The sequence below is a fragment of the Hyla sarda genome, chromosome 6 (genome assembly GCF_029499605.1).
Source record: "Hyla sarda isolate aHylSar1 chromosome 6, aHylSar1.hap1, whole genome shotgun sequence".
NCBI classification, from domain to species: Eukaryota; Metazoa; Chordata; class Amphibia; order Anura; family Hylidae; genus Hyla; species Hyla sarda.
In genome coordinates, this window is record NC_079194.1 from 288,599,913 (window position 1) to 288,623,203 (window position 23,291).

The 23,291-nt window shown below is 45.0% G+C and overlaps 1 protein-coding gene and 1 long non-coding RNA gene across 7 annotated transcripts in view; one reads left to right on the plus strand and one right to left on the minus strand.

Moving 5' to 3' along the window:
* LOC130277213 (uncharacterized) overlaps positions 1-19,488 on the minus strand; it is a 115,515-nt gene extending 96,027 nt beyond the window's left edge. For all 3 annotated transcript variants that reach the window (XR_008845402.1, XR_008845403.1, XR_008845401.1), the window contains exon 1: positions 19,356-19,488. This is a non-coding gene — a long non-coding RNA (uncharacterized LOC130277213). The remainder of the gene's footprint in view (positions 1-19,355) is intronic.
* DGKZ (diacylglycerol kinase zeta) overlaps positions 1-23,291 on the plus strand; it is a 232,754-nt gene that overhangs the window by 35,416 nt on the left and 174,047 nt on the right. Inside the window, exon 1 of one of the 4 annotated variants that reach the window (XM_056527644.1) lies at positions 9,405-9,985. The exons of 1 other annotated variant lie outside the window; for it this stretch is intronic. In XM_056527644.1, the coding sequence (XP_056383619.1) occupies positions 9,930-9,985 (56 nt within the window). In that variant the 5' untranslated portion in view covers positions 9,405-9,929. Of the gene's footprint in view, positions 1-9,404; positions 9,986-19,620; positions 20,659-23,291 lie in introns of those variants that run through there. 2 more of the 4 variants (XM_056527645.1, XM_056527643.1) reach the window with 2 other exon arrangements.

Consider the following 23,291-nt stretch of genomic DNA (forward strand, 5'->3'; position numbering starts at 1 on the left):
TGTCCGAACTATTAAAATATAAGAGTAGCTAAACCACATTGGCGTACACGTAAAAAAATACCAAAGTCCAAAATGTTGCATTTGTGGTCACTTCATATACTATAAAAAAAATTGTCTAAAATCCGATCAAAAAGTCCCATCAAAACAAAACTGATACTGATAAAAACTACAGACCACAGTGCAAAAAAATTGCCCTAATATAGCCCTGTAAGCGGAATTTTTTTTTTTTTATAGGGGTCAGAAGATGACAATTTTAAACAAACTAATTTTGGTGCATGTAGTTAGAATTAAAAAAAAAAAAGTAAAATAAAAAATAACCTACATAAATCGGGTATCCTTGCGACCGTATGGATCTATAGAATAAAGATAAGGTGTCATTTTACCCAAACAGAAACTGAAGCCCACAAAAGGAAGGATAGGGAATAAGTTATAGATCGCGGGGGGAGGGTCTGACTGCTGGGCCCCCCTGCGATCTCCTGTCCGGGGCCACGGCAGTCTGCAGGAAGCGCCATGTCGTCCACAGGAAGCCGCAGTAGACACGCCCCCTCCATGTATCCAGCATACTGCATACTGCCTACGGTCTCGTACAGGAGATCACGGGGGTAAGGCAATACACACTCACAGCCCCATAAACACTGTTCCCATACACAGCCCTCCATGCACACAGCCCTCCATACACACACATAGACAGCCCTCCATGCGCACAGCCCTCCATACACACACATAGACAGCCCTTAATACACACACATAGACAGCCCTTCTTACACACACATAGACAGCCCTTCATACACACACATAGACAGCCCTCCACGCACACAGCCCTCCATACACAAACATAGACAGCCCTCCATGCGCACAGCCCTCCATACACACACATAGACAGCCCTTCATACACACACATAGACAGCCCTCCATACACACACATAGACAGTCCTCCATGCACACACATAGACAGCCCTTGATACACACATATAGACAGCCCTCCATACACACAGACAGCCCTCCATGCGCACAGCCCTCCATGCACACATAGACAGCCCTCCATGCACACACATAGACAGCCCTCCATGCACACACATAGACAGCCCTCCATACACACACATAGACAGCCCTCCATGCACACAGCCCTCCATACACACACAGACAGCCCTTCATACACACAGCCCTCCATACACACAGCCCTCCATACACACACATATAGACAGCCCATCATACACACAGCCCTCCATACACACACATGGACAGCCCTTCATACACACAGCCCTCCATACACACACATGGACAGCCCTCCATACACGCAGCCCTCCATACGCACACACATGGACAGCCCTCCATACACACACATAGACAGTCCTTCATGCACACAGCCCTCCATACACACACAGACAGCCCTTCATACACACAGCCCTCCATACACACACATATAGACAGCCCATCATACACACAGCCCTCCATACACACACATAGACAGCCCTACATACACACAGCCCTCCATACACACACATGGACAGCCCTTCATACACACAGCCCTCCATACACACACATGGACAGCCCTCCATACACGCAGCCCTCCATATACACACACATAGACAGCCCTCCATACACACACATAGATAACCCTCCATACACACAGCCCTCCATACACACACATAGACAGCCCTTCATACACACAGCCCTCCATACACACACATGGACAGCCCTCCATACACGCAGCCCTCCATACACACACATGGACAGCCCTCCATACAAGCAGCCCTCCATACACACACATAGATAACCCTCCATACACACAGCCCTCCATACTAGGGATGTAAGAAGAAATCGATTCCAGCGATTATCGCGATTTTTCACTTGCCGATACTGAATCGATTCAAAAATATTTTGAATCGATTCAGTATCGGCAAGTGAAAAATCGCTTTAGTGATGTGGAATTTGTATCTCCTGATGCACAGAAAGCATGTCCCAGGCATCAGGAGATACAAATTCCACATTTTGTCAGCCGGATCTGACACGGCGGCGGCGCTCTGGATGTATGGATCGGGCTCCGACTCGTGCCCGCTCCATACTCTGCGGCCCCCGGCTGATTTCAGTATCCGGGGGCCGCTGATGCTTCACCGCCGCTAATATCCAGCATGCGGTGCTCTGCAGTATGTATGGAACGGGCTCCGGACTCGTGCCCGCTCCATACTCTGCAGCCCCCGGCTGTTCTCAGTAGCCGGGGGCCGCCGCTAATAGCCAGCATGCGGCGACAGCGGCGTCTAAAGGGAGATGTGTAGGCTCTCCGTGGCTCTGTCATTGATAGAGCCTGGCTGGACCAGGCTCTATCAATGCATCGCAGATAAATGGAGTTCAATAGAACTCTATTCATCTGTCTGAGGAATCTAATGATTCCTAAAAGACTAATAAAGTGTACCAAAAAAAAAAAAAAAAGAAAATAAAGTTTTAATAAAAGCGTAAAAGACATTGTTTTTTTAAACAGAATCGGGATATATCGCGATGTATCGTCACCTAGACGGTATCGCGATATATCGGGATATATCGAATCGCCACACTGGTATCGCGATTCGAATCGAATCGACAAATTCTTGGCGATTCACACCCCTACTCCATACACACAGCCCTCCATACACACCCATAGCGGAAACGCTCGCAGCAATGTGAGGACGGGGGGGTGCGGGGTGCTAATTTCCCATAGCAACCAATCAGATCGCTTCTTTGTTTTTTCAGAGGCCCTTTCAAAAATGAAAGGAGCAATCTGATTGGTTACTATGGGCAACTGGTGAACTTTTCCTCTGCACAGGTTTTGATAAATCTCCCCCAATGACCATCTCTCCACTGAACACAAGCAGTGTGCACATTGCCTGTATGCTGTTGACCATGGGCGACTTAGGGTCTATTCACACGGCGGAATTCTCCCTCAAATTAAAGCCCCTAGACTTCTATAGGATTCTGCACTCCCATTCACACTTCTGAATTTCCGCTTGCGGAAATTCAGAAGTGTGAATGGGAGTGCAGAATCCTATAGAAGTCTAGGGGCTTTAATTTGAGGGAGAATTCCGCCGTGTGAATAGACCCTTATGGAAATGTGCTTCCTCTTTTTACTTCTCTCCCCCACATACAGTAAATGCATATGAGGACATTCCTATATGTGCAATTTCCTAGCATACAAGCAAAAAAATGTCACTTAAATTGAACGGTTATATTTACTGAATATATTGGGAGTTGCATAAACAGCAGTTCCCTAAAAATAATCTGTTAGCAGAGTCACGATTTGTGCAAGTGCAGGCAGCCGGGTATAAGAATATAGACGTACCATAGAATTGCAACACGTGGCTGAGGCTTCTATGTGTATTATTGAAGTAATACTTATTTTTATGGCAGAACAGGCTGAGCATCCAATGGGGCCAATCCTCTCTTTACTTCTGCCTGAAATAACTAACATATTGCTTAGTCCATTGAGGTCACCTTTTTGCAGAAACTCCAAAAATCTTCTGCAGAAACCAGGTTCACATTTACAGGCATGAGGTGCGGATTGTTGTCAGATTTCACACTGATTTAAGCAGGGAATGTACATAAAAATCTGTATAATAAAACGTATCCCTGGAGCCTCAATGCAAAATTTGTAACAGCCCCCACCAACCATGCAACATATATAATGCTGGTGTGGTACCAGTGTGCTGCCACGGGTGGGGGGTTATAGAAATACCTGATCACTTCATGATGCCAGGGCACCGTTACCCTATACACGATCCGAGGTTGGGGACAGCTTCTCCCGGGCCATGAATGAACACACTGACGCCAGGTCACGGATACCTGTCTTCACTGTACTGAGTGCAGATAGTATTACAGATACAGCTGGTTTTGTGTGAGAGAGTGCAGTGTAACCCCTTGGGAGCCCTGTTGCCTTGCTGGGACTTGTGGTGCTTTCACCAAACAGATTAATACTGACTTGTGAGACGGGGAGATGAATCCTGGTAGGTAGGGTTCTGTCAAGGTACTGAAGCCTTCTCTGCCGGGGCATGAACTTCTACCGTGCGAGTAATCCTTGCAGAATGACCAGTTTAGATTAGGGTGCTTTCACACCACGTTTTGTACTTACGGTTCCCGAATACGGCTGGGAGGAGGGGGCGGGGCTTAATCGCGGCACCCGCACTCAGCCGTATTCGGGAACCGTATTTAATGCATGTCTATGAGCCGACCGGAGTGAACCGCAGCCTCCGGTCTGCTGCGTTTTTGGCCATATGCGGTTTCCCGACTGTAGGCAAAAACGCGGTTGACCACGTTTTTGCCTGCGGTCGGGAAACCGCATACGGCCGAAAACGCAGCCGACCGGAGGGTGTGGTTCACTCCGGTCGGCTCATAGATATGCATTAAATACGCTTCCCGAATACGGCTGAGTGCGGACGCCGCGATTAAGCCCCGCCCCCCTCCTCCCAGCCGTATTCGGGAACCGTAAGTACAAAACCTGGTGTGAAAGCACCCTTAGATTTGAGCTAGACCTCCCCTCAGAGCACACAACACACACACCTGAACCAGACTGTGAATCAGTCTAAACTGAGGCATCTCCTCCCCCACTACACTATATAGGGGAGACTTTAGGGGTACCCATTGGCAGGCAGGGTCACATGGGGTACACTGCTCTCTCTTAAGGGTACAGTGACACAGAAGAACATATATACATATAACAGTAATATAATTCATTTAGAAAAATATATTATTCTGCAATAGGACAATAAACATAATTAATATAACAGTAAGTGCCTGGTGGGCCCAACACGGTGTGCTGCTAAGCTGCCCGAACAGTCCAAAGCCACAGGACAGCTATTGGTGCCGGGACAATCAAATACAAATACAGAAGAAGACCTCTCGGCACCCGGGCATGTGTGAATAATACTGGAGGCTCGCACTCCACATAGTCCATATAAATAGTAATAAACTTCACACAACACCATTTCTTTTTTCCTATGCAGTTTTTAGTATTGATTCCTCATATAAATAGACACAGTCCATATATATCAACAAAGTATGTAAAATTACTGGACACCACACTAGGGCCTGCAATGGGATTGGGATCCCGGGGGACCGGATAGAATACTTCTGGGTGCGGGCAGTATTCAGTCTGTACGGACGGTCACACAAGACACTTTGGGTGCCGTTAACCCTGCGCACTCTGGCTTTCCCTACTCTGCAGCCCTAAGCTGGTCTGGCATTTAGAGGTGCCCACTGGTTATGCCCCCAGACCCCTATGTGCAGCAGAAGCCTGGGCCGTGATGATCCTCCCTCCTTGCGCTGTCTGGGAGGAAGTGGTCATCAAGATCACATCCCATCACATCCTCCTAGCGCTAAGTGTCGGTGTCGTGCAGGTGGGAGACAGAAAAGCTTCAAAGCCCAGATAAGGCTGATCACACACAGATTACATGAGCGGGCGGGAGCAGGATTTGGAAAACAGTCCTGTGCAGGGCACTTACTGCTACCTCTGCGGCCTTATTCTTATCCCTATCTTATATGAAGGATAACCTTATGTCTATCCCTATCTTATATGAAGGATAACGTTATGTCTATCCTTATCGTATATGAAGGATAGCCTTATACCTATCCCTATCTTATATGAAGGATAGCCTTATACCTATCCTTATCTTATATGAAGGATAGCCTTATGCCTATCCCTATCTAATATGAAGGATAGCCTTATATCTATCCTTATCTTATATGAAGGATAGCCTTATACCTATCCTTATCTTATATGAAGGATAGCCTTATACCTATCCTTATCTTATATGAAGGATAGCCTTATACCTACCCCTATCTTATATGAAGGATAGCCTTATACCTATCCTTATCTTATATGAAGGATAGCCTTATACCTATCCCTATCTTATATGAAGGATAGCCTTATGCCTATCTCTATCTTATATGAAGGATAGCCTTATACCTATCTCTATCTTATATGAAGGATAGCCTTATACCTATCTCTATCTTATATGAAGGATAGCCTTATACCTATCTCTATCTTATATGAAGGATAACCTTATGTCTACCCCTATCTTATATGAAGGATAGCCTTATACCTTTCCCTATCTTATATGAAGGATAGCCTTATACCTATCCTTATCTTATATGAAGGATAGCCTTATACCTATCCCTATCTTATATGAAGGATAGCCTTATGCCTATCTCTATCTTATATGAAGGATAGCCTTATACCTATCTCTATCTTATATGAAGGATAGCCTTATACCTATCTCTATCTTATATGAAGGATAGCCTTATACCTATCTCTATCTTATATGAAGGATAACCTTATGTCTACCCCTATCTTATATGAAGGATAGCCTTATGTCTATCCCTATATTATATGAAGGATAGCCTTAAGTGTCTCCCATGCATGCTTAAACTCCTTCACTCTTCTGCAGGAAGGCTATTCCATGCATCCACTACTCTCTCAGTATAATAATAATTCCTGATATTACTTTTCAAACCTTTGCCCCTCTAATATAAAGCAATGTCCTCTTGTGGTAGTTTTTTTTTTCTTTTAAATCTCCTCTCCTCCTTTACCGTGTTGATTCCCTTTATATATATAAAAGTCTCTATAATATCCCTTCTGTCTCCTCTTTCTTCTATACATGTTAAGGTCCTTTAACCTTTCCTGGTAAGTTTTATCCTGCAATCCACGTACTAGTTTAGTATCTTCTCTGAACTCTCTCCAATGTATCTATATTAGAGATGAGCAAATTTACAGTAAATTCGATTCGTCACGAACTTCTCGGCTCGGCAGTTGATGACTTATCCTGCATAAATTAGTTCAGCTTTCAGGTGCTACGGTGGGCTGGAAAAGGTGGATACAGTCCTAGGAAAGAGTCTCCTAGGACTGTATCCACCTTTTTCAGCCCACGGGAGCACCTGAAAGCTGAACTTATTTATGCAGGATAAGTCATCAACTGCCGAGCTGAGAAGTTCGTGACGAATCAAATTTACTGTAAATTCGCTCATCTCTAATCTATATCCTTCTGAAGATACGGCCTTCAGTACTGCGCACAATACTCCAAGTAAGGCCTTACAAACATAAGCACTTGCCTCGCTACTGCTACGACCTTTCCCTACACACCCATGAGCACTTCCCTCTGTACTGCTAATACCTTTCCCCATATACCCATAAGCACTTCCCTTTGTACTGCTAATACCTCTTCCTATACAGCCATGATCACTTCCCTCTGTACTGCTAATAACCCTCCCTTTATGCCCATGGGCACTTCTCCCTTTCTGCTGTTAATACCTCTCTTATACAGTCATGAGCACCTCCTCCTCTACTGCTAATACCTCTCCCTGTACACCCATGAGCACTTCCCTCTTTCTACTGATAATACCTCTCCCTATACACCCAAGCATATTCTGCTAGTATTTACTAAATCCTCCCTAAATCCCTTTCCTCAGATACTGAGGTCAGGACTGTATCACATATTCTATATTCTGCCCCTGTGTTTTTAAGCCCCGGGTGCATTATCTTGCACTTATCCACATTAAATGCCAGTGTCCAGAGTTCTGACCATTCTTCTAGTTTTCCTAAATTCTTTATCATTTGGGGGTATCCCTCTAGGAATATCAACCTTATTACAAATCAAAGCAAAAAGACCATTATCTTAACATCTGCAATATCACTAATAAAAGATATTACACCAAATGGGTCCCAGCACAGATCTCTGAGGGCCAATACCTAATCCAGTGTTTCCGAATCCAGTGTGCCTCCAGTTGTTGCAAAACTACAACTCCCAGCATGCCCAGACAGCCGTTGGCTGTCTGGGCATGCTAGGAGTTGTAGTTTTGCAACAGCTGGGGGCACACTGGTTGGGAGACAGTGGCCTAATCCATTCATTAATATGAATGTCCAAGCTCTAAGACTGCAGTTTATTATTATTAGTATTTTTGGACACCTTTGCAAAGCACCCTATTTTTCGACCATGTACAGAAAGAGTTCTATAAAAAGTAGGAAACAAGTTAATCACATCTAGATCACATCTTGCGATTCAGTGGCTATAATGCTGACCAAAATATACAGTGTTTCCTTTTCTTTTAACACTTTTTTAATATCCATGAGCACATTGTACTATTTTTGTTTGTGCAGTGTATTCTTAACCAACCAAGCGCACTTCTCGCAACTTTCTCATGCATTCTAGTTTCATATAGGAACTGTCATGGGGGGGGCATGTAAATTACTGTGTGAGAACCATAGGTCAAATACCCTAAAGATAGGACTTAAAGGGGTACTCCACTGGAAAACATATATTTTTTTTTAATCAACCGGCGCCAGAAAGTTAAACAGATGTGTAAATTACTTCTCTTTAAAAAATCTTAACCCTTCCAGTACTTATCAGCTCCACAGGAAGAAATTTTCTTTTTGAATTTCCTTTCTGTCTGACCACAGTGCTCTCTGCTGACACCTCTGTCCATGTCAGGAACTGTCAAGAGTAGGAGCAAATCCCCATAGCAAACCTCTCCTGCTCTGGACAGTTCCTGACATGGACAGAGGTGTCATCAGAGAGCACTATGATCAGACAGAAAAGAAATTAAAAAAGAAAAGCAATTCCTCTGGAGCATACAGCAGCCATAAGTACTGGAAGGATTAAGATTTTTTTTAAAGAAATCATTTACAAATGTGTTTAACTTTCTGGTACCAGGTGGTTTAAAAAAAAAAATGTTTTCCAGGGGAGTACATCTTAAAGGGGTCTTAGAAGATAAGATGTTAGATTGCGGGGGTCCCGCCGTTGGGTGCTTGCTCTGTGCTTTCAGCTTCCGCATTCGAAATGTCACACCACGCCCCCTCCATTCATGTCAATGGAAGGAAGACTGACGGCTATGACGTAGCTGTTACGCCTCCTCTCCTGGAAGTGAATGGAAGGGGTGTGGCGGCCGCAACAGCAGTTATAGGGAACGGAGCAGAGTTCGCTCTGTGTGCCAAATGACTGGGTGCCACGCCGGAGATCGGTGCCACGCCGGTCCCCAGCGGCAGGCCCTTTGGATAGGGGATAATATGTTCTGGGCAGAGTACCCCTTTAAAGGTTATGATCAGTTTCGCACATTACTTTGCAGCGGTGCTGTCTCCGTGTATTGGTGCTGAATTGTATCATGAGGAAGTAACATCCTGTCATGTCACACTATGACCACCCTTTTGTTGCCTGTTAACCCGTTTGGGTGGGGGGTGGTTGGAGAAAAGCAAAGAAACAGAAACAAGACAAATTCAAGAAGGAAGTATTTTAAAACAGGAAGGATCTACAAAAATATCAGTTGAAGACGAGGGCTGGGAGAGGCCAAGCTAAAGAGGGAAGAGGCGAGCTGACTCGAGGTGGGAAGAGCTCTCAGGAAAGGCCTGAAAGTGAAGTGGTCAGGGGTGTATGGAGGAAAGATAGAACGGCGAGGAAGAGGAGGACAGAGACTCTGAGAGGAAGAGACATTCCTGAGAGGAAAGAAGGCCACCGTTGCAAGGAGACCAGGGCAATGCTGTTAAGAAAGGGGAAACAAGACAGAGCAAGAGGGATGGGCCTATAAAAGGGACATTGCAAGACACATAGATGTCGAAAGTGCTTGAAGGCTTGCAAGAAAAAAAAAAAAAAGAATGCAGTAAGTCGAGAAAAGCGAAGTGCTTGGTTGAGGTGGCGAAGAACAAGAAGGTGCCAAAGGTTAGGAGAAGTGATCAAGGTTTCAGAAAGGGGGACGGAAAGAGAAAAGGGAGATGCCTTCAAGAAGAGAAGGAGATATGAACCTGGGCTTCTTAATTTTGGAAGGGAAGAGTGAAGTGAAGTGAAGCTTGAGGAGCAGGGTGTGATCACATCAGAGATCAGTGAAGACCACCTTCATGGGGACAACACACGATTAGGCGAGCAGAGACATCAACCACGAAGATTCCAGGCGGAGACTGAGGACAGAACGCAGAATCCATGTGGAAGAGACATTCCTGGGATGTGCCACAAATTCAGCCGGAGAATGAGCAAAGGTCAGTAGGCATTACCACTGGAGATCGCAGTCCACACGAGCGCCATAATAACGTTCCGCGTTATTGCTCTTTATTAGGTCATGATCAGATGTACTTAGGGTTCCCACCAGTCAAATACCGTCCACATCATGGGTATTCATGCTCCGTCAAATATGGAATAGCACTGAATTTTCACCGCTATGTAAAATAACGCGCACAGATTTTGCAGCAGAATTGTGATGAGATCCAGGATGGAATCGGTCAACTGTGTGAACTTACCCTGAAAGTGCTGTAAGTTAGTAATAGGGGTCCCAGTCATTTTCACAGTGTCCTCTATAGAGTACAGAAGGCATAACCGAAGCAGAAGAAATATTAGTTATGGCCTACATCAGTGGTCTCCAATCTGCGGACCTACAGATGTCGCAAAACTACAACTCTCAGCATGCCCGGACAGCCGTTGGCTGTCCGGGCATGCTGGGAGTTGTAGTTTTGCAACATCTGGAGGTCCGCAGGTTGGAGACCACTGGCCTACACTATAGCATAGAGGTGTAACTTGAAGATGCAGGGCCGTGCAATATCAGGGACGCCAAGTATGATACTTCATTGATAGTCTCCTTAGATAAGAAAAAGAGACCTAATGAGCCCCCAGGCTCTTGGGCCCTGGTGCAACTTCACCCTCTGCACCTCTTAGGCTATCTTCACACGCTGGAATGTCCGCACAGAGAATCTCTGTGCGCACATTTCGAAAACTGCGGGCGTCAGGACCGCACGGGAATGCGCCGTCTCATAGACGGCTATGCATTCCGTGTGGTGTCTGCAGAAAGAATGAGCACGTTCATTCTTTCTGCGGAGACGGAAAACTGAATTTCCTTGCCGGAAACACCTGGCACGGAAATTCGGCTGTGTGCATAGTGCAACAGAATCTCATTGAACTCAACGGGAGTCTGCTGCAGCGGAATCTCCGTGCCGAATTCCAATGCGGAAAAGGGCAGGGAAATTCCGACGTGTGAACATGGCCTTATAGTTACTCCTCTGACTTGTAGCATATAAATGTTTATCCCAGAGAAGACACATTTTGTTGTGATGTTCACCTGCTAGCATAGTGGGGGAATTTACAAAAATCTAGCATAGTTTCAGACAGACGGGGGCAGATTTATCAACACCTGAGCAGATGAAAAGGGATGCAGTTGCCCATAGCAACCAATCAGATCGCTTCTTTCATTTTTTCACAGAACTCTGTAAGGGAGTTGCTCATAGCAACCAATCAGATCGCTTCTTTCATTTTCCACAGAACTCTGTAAGGGAGTTGCCCATAGCAACCAATCAGATCGCTTCTTTCATTTTCCACAGAACTCTGTAAGGGAGTTGCCCATAGCAACCAATCAGATCGCTTCTTTCATTTTTTCACATAACTCTGTAAGGGAGTTGCCCATAGCAACCAACCAGATCGCTTCTTTCATTTTCCACAGAACTCTGTAAGGGAGTTGCCCATAGCAACCAATCAGATCGCTTCTTTCATTTTCCACAGAACTCTGTAAGGGAGTTGCCCATAGCAACCAATCAGATCGCTTCTTTCATTTTTTCACATAACTCTGTAAGGGAGTTGCCCATAGCAACCAATCAGATCGCTTCTTTCATTTTCCACAGAACTCTGTAAGGGAGTTGCCCATAGCAACCAATCAGATCGCTTCTTTAATTTTTTCACATAACTCTGTAAGGGAGTTGCCCATAGCAACCAATCAGATGGCTTTTTTCATTTTTTCCACAGAACTCTGTAAGGGAGTTGCCCATAGCAACCAATCAGATCGCTTCTTTCATTTTCCACAGAACTCTGTAAGGGAGTTGCCCATAGCAACCAATCAGATCGCTTCTTTAATTTTTTCACATAACTCTGTAAGGGAGTTGCCCATAGCAACCAATCAGATGGCTTTTTTCATTTTTTCCACAGAACTCTGTAAGGGAGTTGCCCATAGCAACCAATCAGATCACTTCTTTCATTTTCCACAGAACTCTGTAAGGGAGTTGCCCATAGCAACCAATCAGACCGTTCTTTCATTTTCCATAGAACTCTGTAAGGGAGTTGCCCATAGCAACCAATCAGATCGCTTCTTTCATTTTCCACAGAACTCTGTAAAGGAGTTGCCCATAGCAACCAATCAGATCACTTCTTTCATTTTCCACAGAACTCTGTAAAAATGAAAGAAACGATCTGATTGGTTGCTATGGGCAACGGCACCACTTTTCCTCTGCACAGGTTTTAATAAATTTCCCCCACTGTCTAGATTTGTACATGAATTTACTATTCTTGGTCATGTCCATTTCTAAATTTGGCTCGTCTTACACATGCACCTTTTTTTTTATGTAGTTCCTGCGCCCAAGTAGTGTCTCACAGAGTTTTTACACCAATTTTATATTGGCTCATAATGTGCCAAAAAAAACATCCGGACGGCTTTGTAAATGTGGCTTTAAGAGGTTATCCGTGAAAAGGAAACCAGCGGCTGTCCAGGCATGCTGAGAGTTGTAGTTTTACAACAACTGGTGGTCCACAGTTTGGAGACCACTTCTACAGTATATAACAAACGGTAACACGTAGATAGTAATACAATATTTCTTTCCATGCCGGGATGTCTACAGTCGGGTCTATAAATGTGGAGAAATCCACTTCCATATATGTCCTGCGCTGTGAGCTAAATAACCGCGAGCAGAAGAACGCTGAATAAATCCAGAAAAATCGGAAAGTCCCAACATTAACAGTAACCAATTCCGGACAGGGTTAATAAAAATAAATACACTATTCTATTAGTAAAAGTGCATGGACTGCGCAGTTTCGAAAAAGGGAACCCCTTTCTTCCTCAGGTCCGTCCCTTTCGAAAGCGTCGTCTCAATAAAAATAGCGCATTTATATTATTAACCCTGCCTGGAATCGCTTACTGGTAATGCTGTGACTGTAGGGCTCGGACCACGGTCAGATGCAGGTAGCGCCGCAAATTTTACTTCCAAGGTACATATTGGCAAGCTGACCACAATGATGTTACTTTCAGCGCACCTGTATCTGCTATATCTCTGAATTAACTGCAAGTAGCAGGGGCAAAACTACAGGGGGCGCAGGGATAGCAGCCGCAACGGGGCACAAAGACACCTTTGCCCCATAAGAAAACACCAGTATTATTAATGGCACACAGTAGACATGGGGCCCTGTTACAGACTTTGCATTAGGGCCCTAAAGCGACAAATTACGCCTCTAACAAGTAGTCATTTGGGTGGGTGGCTTGTGAAAGTAGTCACTGTGTCCTGGGCTGTATTCACACCTATTGAGGCGTGACCAGGGCCGGCTCTGCCTATAGGCAAAATTGGCGGCCGCCTAGAGCACCCTCATGATGGGGGGGCCCCGCTCTGTCTAGAGCAAGAAAGCAACCAGCATCCGAACCACTCGCTCAGCCAGCATGGGGCGTGTCAAAGGGCTGGCCAATGGGCGGAGTCAAGGGGGTGCAAAATTAGCTTTTGCCTATGGTGGCCCAAATTCTTGCACCATCCCTGGGCATGACTAGGCATGATTGACAGCTTTGCCTAGGCATGCGGATTAGTGCCAACACGTTGGCCACGGCTCTGTTCTCCTGACATGAGGAGGATTTTTTTTTTTAAATCAACTGGTGCCAGAAAGTTAAACAGATTTCTAAATTACTTCTATAAAAAAAAAATCTTAATCCTTCCAGTACTTATCAGCTGCTGTATAATACAGAGGAAGTTCTTTTCTAATTTTTTTTTCTTTCTGACCACAGTGCTCTCAGCTGACCATGTCCATGTCCATGTCAGGAAAAGTCCAAAGCAGAAAAAATTCCCCATAGCAAAACTCTCCTGCTCTGAACAGTTCCTGACATGGACAGAGGTATCAGCAGAGAGCACTGTGATCATACATAAAAGAAATTCAAAAATAAAAGAACTTCCTCTGGAGCATACAGCAGCTGATAAGTACTGGAAGGATTATTATTTTTAATTAGAAGTAATTTACAGTTGATTTAAAAGAAATTGTTTTCCACTGGAGTACCCCTTTAAGATGGTTGCTGCTCCGTCTTATTAACTATCTCTAGCAGACATCGCACACTGAGCTCATCACATTGCCCCATCCTATTAAAGAACACTTACATGTTTTTTCTTTTTTTTTCCTTTGTTCTGAAAATATGGTTGAAAATGGCAGAAATGTGACATTGGCAGAAATTTGACAAAATGGTGTTTCCAAACCAGGGGGCCTCTTTAAAGGGGTACTCCGCCCCTATATATATTATCCCCTATCCGTACCTGTCATATGACAGGAAAAAATCCAATGCTTCTATATGTTACTCACTAGGTCATATAGATTCTTTACATGTCCTTTTTGTGTCTAGCTTCTGTATTTTGCTCACAAATCCTTTTGTTCTGCTGCTCACTCATTCTGACATCCACTGCCCAGGAAAGGGCGTGTCTGAGGCAAGCACTGAGCCCACCCTCACTTACCATGCATTCACTTCCTCCCTGAGTCTGCAATCACTGCAGGCTGCTCTGTAACCCCCTCCTCTCTGTTTTCATGCTACAGTCTTATAGGACAGGAGTGAGCACAGAGGAGTGCTAGTCCCGCCCTCACTTCCTGGACTTTTGTCCCTGCTTGTGTTTCAGCTGGGACAAAGATGATGCTGCAGCCGAACAGGATTATGTTCTGAATGCTATGGGGACCCCTAGTGGTCTTTTTTTTTTTTATAAGCCATGATTTTTATAAAAAGGAGATAACATTTTTCATGGCCTATATTAAAAAGGTTAATGTTTTCCAAGATGTACAACATATAAAAAGTTTTAGATTCTGGCAGTGCCCATTAAACTGCCACAGATATCCCCATTATGGATGCATAATGTATTTTACAGATCCTTCCTTAAAGGGGGCACTCCGCCCCTAGACATCTTATCCCCTATCCAAATATCATTGTCTTTAGGCTGTTTTTTGTGTCTAGAAAAGGCGCAAAAAAGGCGCAAGCAGGGTTTATTTGCGCCTTTTTGCGCCTTTTGGTTTACACATTTCTACTGATGTTGAGTTGCAATCCACTGATTTTGTTGATTTTTTTCAACTGCGCCTTTTTGTGAAAAGGCGCAAAAAAGGCGCAAAGCCGCTGAAAAGTCTCTAAAACTACACCAGCCCAGACTTATCGTAGCTTTATTGTGTATGTGCCGAGAGAAATTTCAGAAAATGTGACCTGCACAAAATGTATCAAATGCTCTGTGACCATTTTATAAATCTGGCGCTCCTACACATCACCAGCACACACGGTGCGGCGGGCGGGGCATTATCGTAATTGCCGATAACGTCCAAAATCGTGAATATCGCCCGATAATATCGGCCAAACCGATAATCAGTCAATCCCTATCACTTACACCTACAATGATAAATGCCGGCCATAGTGTGAACAAAGCCTCAATGGGAGGTTTTTTAAAGGGGTACTCCACTGGAAAACATTTTTTTTTTAAAAATCAGCTGGTGCCAGAAAGTTAAACAGATTCGTAAATTACTTCTATTTAAAAATCCTAATCCTTTTAGTACTTATCAGCTGCTGTATGCTCCACAGGAAGTTCTTTTCTTTTTGAATTTCCTTTCTGCCTGACCACAGTGCTCTCTTCTGACACCTCTGTCCATTTTAGGAACTGTCCAGAGCAGGAGCAAATCCCCATAGCAAACCTCTCCTGCTCTGGAGAGTACCTAAAATGGTCAGAGGTGTCAGCAGAGAGCACTGTGGTCAGGCAGAAAGGAAATTCAAAAAGAAAAGAACTTCCTGTCGAGCATACAGCAGCTGATAAGTACTGGAAGGATTAAGATCTTTAAATAGTAAATTACAAATCTGCTAAACTTTCTGGCACTAGTTGATTTATAAAAAAATTTTTTTCCAGTGGAGTACCCCTTTAAAGGGGTACTCCGGTGGAAACCTTTTTTTTTTTTTTTTTTTTTAAATCAACTGGTGCCAGAAAGTTTAGCAGATTTGTAAATTACTTCTAATAAAAAATCTTAATCCTTCCAGTACTTATTAACTGCTGAATACTACAGAGGAAATTCTTTTCTTTTTAGAACACAGAGCTCTCTGCTGACATCACGAGCACAGTGCTCTCTGCTGAGATCTCTGTCCATTTTAGGAACTGTCCAGAGCAGCATATGTTTTCTATGGGGATTTTCTTCTTAAAATGTTCTTAAAATGGACAGAGATGTCAGCAGAGAGCACTGTGCTCGTGATGTCAGCAGAGAGCTCTGTGTTCCAAAAAGAAAATAATTTCCTCTGTTGTATTCAGCAGCTAATAAGTACTGGAAGGATTAAGATTTTTTTATAGAAGTAATTTACAAATCTGTTTAACTTTCTGGCACCAGTTGATTTACAAAAATAAAGTTTTCCATGGGAGTACCCCTTTAAAGGGGTACTAAAGGGAAATAAAACTCAAGGACTGTCTGAAGGTTGGGGGCCCTGAATCACCTTACGGGGCTTGGCTACTCACCCTATAACAAAAATGTATTTTTCCCTGAGAAATCTGCAACAAATCTGCAGCGTATCATCCCTGTGTTAACATTCTCATACACAAAAAAAAAACAGGTTCCTGTGCACCACTGGTTAATGCAGTTTTTCCGACCAGGGTGCCTGCAGATGTTACAAAACTACATGCTGGGAGTTGTAGTTTTGCAACAGCTGGATGCACCCTGTTTGGGACCCACTGCTCCAAAGGAAAGTTGCACTATATCCCACAGTTTAGGCCAGTGTTTCCCAAGAAGGGTGCCTCCAGCTGTTGCTAAATTACAACTCCCAGCATGACCGGCAGCCTACGCTGGGAGTTGTAGTTGTGCAACAGCTGGAGGCACCCTGCTTGGGAAACACGGATATAGGCATACAAAGATATACATTGCTGAAGGCTCTCAGGGCATGCTGGGAGTTGCAGTTTTGAAACAGCTGGAGGCATCCTGGTTGGGAAACGCTAGGTTAATGTCTTTTGTATATATTTTAGTGTTAATTTGTTTGCTGGTTGCTGCATGCACACTTGCTGCCGTACATATTAACATTGTTTTTTTTTTTGCTTTGTGTTTAACCGCGGTTGTATTTATCGTTCCACGCCTTGTAATATTCACACGTCCCTATGTGCACTGCCCACATTTTCGCACTCGCAGAGTTGTCATGTGCAGTATCTGACCTCACCAGCAGGTGGCACCCCGTCATCCCGTCACCCTGTGGCACCCCGACACCCTGTGTGTCATCTCTTTTGTTTTTACTCCTTAGGGTGTGTTCACACTGAGGAATAGGAGAGGAATCCTCGCGTAAAAATTCTGCCGCAGAATGTACTTTTTTTTTTTCGTTCAAAAATTGGAATGAACGTGGGATTCTGTGCAGATTTTCCGCACGGAATATAGGAGGAAAGAGTTTAATTTTTAATTTTTTTGCTTTACTACAACCAACAATTGGAATTTCCCTTTTTGTTTCAAAATTTTTTCATGTGGAATTGCCGTGCGAAATCCGTGCGGAAAAGATTTCAAGCAGAATTTTTTTTTTACCGTTGACTTCAATGGACTTCTGCTCGCGTATTCCGCAAGAAGAATGAACATGTTCTTTCTTCTAGTGGAACGGAATTCCGTGTCGGAATTTTGCAAACGGAATTTCCGCAGTGTGAACAGTGCAGAGTAAAATACATTTAAGTCAATGGCAAAGCAGATGTTAAAGGGGTACTCCGCCCCTAGACATCTTATCCTCTATCCAAAGGATAGGGGATAAGATGTTAGATCGCCACGGTCCCGCTGCTGGGGACCCCTGGGATCCCCGCTGCAGCACCCCGCTATCATTACAGCACAGAGCGAGATCGCTCTGCACGTAATGACGGGCAATACAGGGGCCGGAGCATCGTTATGTCACGGCTCCGCCCCTCGTGACGTCACGGCCCACCCCCATCAATACAAGTCTATGGGAGGGGGCGTGGCGGTCGTCATGCCCCCTGCCATAGACTTGCATTAAGGGGACTGGGCCGTGATGTAATGAGGGGCGGAGCCATGACATCACGCTGCTCCGGCCCCTGTATCGCCCGTCATTATGCACAGAGCGAACGCGCTCTGTGCAGTAATGTTAGCGCGGTGCCGCAGCGATCCCAGGGGTCCCCAGCAGCGGGACCGCGCCGATCTAACATCTTATCCCCTATCCTTTGCATAGGGGATAAGATGCCAGGGGCGGAGTACCCCTTTAATTGTTTAGAAGCAGAGAATTCAAGAGGAATTACTCGAGTAAATGCTGTCCGGGCATGCTGGGAGTTGTAGTTTTGCAACATCCGGAGGTCCACAGTTTGCGCACCCATGCCCTAGAGCGGTGTTTCCCAACCAGGGTGCCTCCAGGTGTTGCAAAACTACAACTCCCAGAATGAATGGAACGGCCAAAGGCTGAAATCCATTTACTTTAATGAGGCGACTGGAGTCAAACGGTGACTCCAGTCGCCTCATATTTGACCCGTATCCGGTTTTGTGACTGGACCTAAAACCTTAGTATACTACAGTTTTAGGTCCGGTACGGTTTTTGACTTTGCACAGTTATTTTTCTTGGAATTTCAATCAAACAAGTGAAACTTTATTCATAATGGAGTGAAAAGTTAAAAACGTATATGTTTTTTTCTTAAAAAACGGATGCAACCGGACCTCATTTTTCAAACCGTATACGGATTAAAATTTGTACACACGTTTTGATACAGTTTAGGCGGCATTCACATCTCGTTTTTGCAATAAGGTTACCGTATCCTGTTTCATTGAAAAAACTGTATCGAACCGTATTGCAAACCGTATATATTGACATTTCATTGTAAACCGTAAGCCAACCGTAGCATCAGGTTGTGTACGTTTTGCATCATTTACGGGTTTATACGTTTTTTAACGGTACATCAAACCGTAGTTTACTACGGTTTTGTGTCCCGGTCAAAAACCGTATCCAACCTGTATACGGTTATTTTGAAATGGAGTTCTATGGTAACCGTATTGAACCGTATGTGCGTACGGTTACATCCGGTTTGCACAATACTGTTTTTCTTTCTTTTTTTGGGGGGGGGAATTCAATAAAAAATAACTTTATTTCAAATGTTGACAAACATAAAACCGTATCCGATTTCTTTCAAGGAAAACGTATGCAAACGGACATCCATTTTCAAACCGTATACGGTTTAAAAACGTGAGGGGGCATATACGGTTGCATACGTTTCGGTCCGGTTTGGAGACATACGTGTTTTTTGTACAGAAACGGGATACGGGACCCGTATTGCAAAAACGAGATGTGAAAGTCCGGTTTTGAGGAATTCGTTTTTCATCAAAAACCTGATATGGGAACTGTATTGCAAAAACGTGGTGTGAATTCGTTCTAAAGATAGCACAAACCTTTATGTTGACCGGATGCCTCACAATGTCGTACAGTGTTGTAGACTTTCTGTACATATTTCTTGCTTTGCCTGTGAATTCGGTTACATTTAGCCTTCACCCTCAGTATTTTTCACACGACGTCTCTCATGAATAGTCAGTTTCGGTCCTGTGCAGTATCTGATTGCGCCAACAGGTGGCGCCCCATGACCCTGTGCTGGGACACATGAGAGCAGGCAATAGCACAGGACACCTATGTGTGGGGGCCTGGTTCACTGCTGCACAGACACTTCCTGGTAAGGGAAGACTCTCCTGTTATTGTCAATCTGGGAAGTGACAGTCAGGAAGCCTGTGTGTGCCAGGAAGGAAGAGCTGCTGCACACTGTATACTGAGCATTGTGGTGGGCTACTATAGGGGTACATATGTCTTGCAACAGGTGAGAGTGTGCATGCATGGGGGGGTCCTGGGTCATGTGATTGATTATTGTTAGTAATGGACTGCTGGGAATTGTAGTCCTTGTGTGTCTCAGGTAGGGCAGGAGGTCTTCTATAGGATGTGCACATCAGGCGTTTAGACTTGGGATCATATGTAAGTAGGAAACTCACTGTATTGTGTATTGACTGCGGGATATGGAGATTTGCGCAGCCGCTAGAGCGTATATACTTGTGCATCCTCCTACTGGGTCCCGGTACATGATGCCTCTATATAGGGACTTGTGAGATGCGGGGGGTGTGTATATACGGTTGCACAAGTTTAGCATTTGCCAAATACAGAGCGTAGACTTGTGTGCAATCTCCTTTTACGTAAAACTTCGCACTTGCAAAACGTGTGATGTAAGGCGGCAGCGGCGGCGGCATAGTGGGAATAGGTTGGGGGGGGTGGTTAGATATATAGCGATTGTATTCGTGGTGCTTGTGCACTTCTGGTTTTTAGCAAAGCAGCTATGTAGTGTATGGCAGAAGGGGGCGAGCGATGTTCGTTTTATTTACGCTGTATATGCCGCATTTTGCATACGTTGTTTGCATAGTCTTTTGGGATGCCCGGCGCCCCGTGTCAGAATAGTTGCGTGTCCGTCAGTAGTTTATGCAGGAGAGAGCGAATCGTTGGTAATGAAGTACCCTGGGGACATGGCTTGAGGAAGCCCCCAGCTGCCTAGACTTCGGGGTCGGGGGCAGCGGCAAGGATGGACGGTGAAGTGGACTTTGCAAACACCAGTTCGGCCGCCTCCAGCGGCTCCGACCGGACGCCTGAATCGGACCGAGGTGGCGTCAGCCGAAGACACAGCGTCAAGACCTTCAGCGGGCTCCGCTTCTTCAGACGCAGGTGAGGGGGTACGATACTTTGGGTGGGTGGTAACTGCTTGCAAGCGTAATATGGACACGGTTTTGGGGTTTGGACATCCCGGCGCTGTCTGCGGATCTAGTGACAGCATCATAGACGTCTACCATGTGATTAGAAAATGCCTCCGTGTTAAGTGTGTGTGGACTCTGTACACTTGGTCTCTTAACTGTGGATCTCCAGCTGTTGCAAAACTACAACTTCCAGCATGATGTGAGTTGTAGTATTGCAACAGCTGAAGGTCCATAGTTTGGATACCTAGGACCTATATGGAATTGTATGCCTCACCATGGCACCATACCACCCCCTACCCACCAAAAATGTGCTGGGACTGGGTTTAGTTCCAGTACCTAAAAACACCCACGATTCCCAGAATGGGGCCTGACTCTCCCCACTCCCTTGTTCAGTCATTAGTGTCCCCTCATCTCTCCCTGTGTCACAGTCATTAGTGTCCCCTCATCTCTCCCTTGTTCAGTCATTAGTGTCCCCTCATCTCTCCCTGTGTCAGTCATTAGTGTCCCCTCATCTCTCCCTGTGTCAGTCATTAGTGTCCCCTCATCTCTCCCTGTTTCACAGTCATTAGTGTCCCCTCATCTCTCCCTGTATCACAGTCATTCGTGTCCCCTCATATCCCCCTGTGTCACACTCATTAGTGTCCCCTCATCTCTCCCTGTGTCAGTCATTAGGGTCTCCTCATCTCTCCCTGTGTCACAGTCATTAGTGTCCCCTCATCTCTCCCTGTATCACAGTCATTAGTGTCCCCTCATCTCTCCCTGTGTCAGTCATTAGTGTTCCCTCATCTCTCCCTGTGTCACAGTCATTAGTGTCCCCTTATCTCTCCCTGTGTCACAGTCATTAGTGTCCCCTCATCTCTCCCGGTGTCACAGTCATTAGTGTCCCCTCATCTCTCCCGGTGTCACAGTCATTAGTGTCCCCTCATCTCTCCCTGTGTCACAGTCATTAGTGTCCCCTCATCTCTCCCTGTGTCACAGTCATTAGTGTCCCCTCATCTCTCCCCGTGTCAGTCATTAGTGTCCCCTCATCTCTCCCTGTGTCACAGTCATTAGTGTCCCCTCATCTCTCCCTGTGTCACAGTCATTAGTGTCCCCTCATCTCTCCATGTGTCACAGTCATTAGTGTCCCCTCATCTCTCCCTGTGTCACAGTCATTAGTGTCCCCTCATCTCTCTCTGTGTTGACTGCTGGATTTCCCCTTTAAAAAATAAGTTTTTGCATTCTTATAATTATTGAGTCGTTTATCATCTCCAGTTTTTTTTTTTCTCTCATCTCTCCCTGTGTCACAGTCATTAGTGTCCCCTCATCTCTCCCGGTGTCACAGTCATTAGTGTCCCCTCATCTCTCCCTGTGTCACAGTCATTAGTGCCCCCTTATCCCTCCCTGTGTCACAGTCATTAGTGTCCCCTCATCTCTCCCTGTATCACAGTCATTAGTGTCCCCTCATCTCTCCCTGTGTCAGTCATTAGTGTTTCCTCATCTCTCCCTGTGTCACAGTCATTAGTGTCCCCTTATCTCTCCCTGTGTCACAGTCATTAGTGTCCCCTCATCTCTCCCGGTGTCACAGTCATTAGTGTCCCCTCATCTCTCCCGGTGTCACAGTCATTAGTGTCCCCTCATCTCTCCCTGTGTCACAGTCATTAGTGTCCCCTCATCTCTCCCTGTGTCACAGTCATTAGTGTCCCCTCATCTCTCCCTGTGTCACAGTCATTAGTGTCCCCTCATCTCTCCCCGTGTCAGTCATTAGTGTCCCCTCATCTCTCCCCGTGTCAGTCATTAGTGTCCCCTCATCTCTCCCTGTGTCACAGTCATTAGTGTCCCCTCATCTCTCCCCGTGTCAGTCATTAGTGTCCCCTCATCTCTCCCTGTGTCACAGTCATTAGTGTCCCCTCATCTCTCCCTGTGTCACAGTCATTAGTGTCCCCTCATCTCTCCCTGTGTCACAGTCATTAGTGTCCCCTCATCTCTCCGTGTCACAGTCATTAGTGTCCCCTCATCTCTCTCTGTGTTGACTGCTGGATTTCCCCTTTAAAAAATAAGTTTTTGCATTCTTATAATTATTGAGTCGTTTATCATCTCCAGTTTTTTTTTTTACGCCTTACGTATTGATTATTAGGCTGGGTTCACACTAGTGCATTTTTTGCGTCTGTATTACAGCATCAAGTGCCGGCCTGACTGCAGATCTGATGACCCGAACCTCCTCCACAGTCAGGCCATTGTGACTTGTGGACATTATACGGAAGCAAAAATGCACTAAAATTACACTTGTGTCCATCTGGTTCTCCATTATTACTTTCTGCATTATTTATATACTTCCAGTAATTGTACAGTATAAGTATTGTAAAGTTACTCACATGTGTTGTGTGTTCTTGTTATTCTGAAGACCAACAGTGCTGGATCTGTCACACGTTGGTCTTAAAGGGGTACTCCACTGGAAAACTTTATTTTAATTTTTTATTGTTTTTATCAACTGGGGCCAGAAAGTTAAACAGATTTGTAAATTCCTTCTATTTAAAAATCTTAATCCTTCCAGTACTTATCAGCTGCTGTATGCTCCACAGGAAGGTCTTTTCTTTTTGAATTTTCTTTCTGTCTGACCACAGT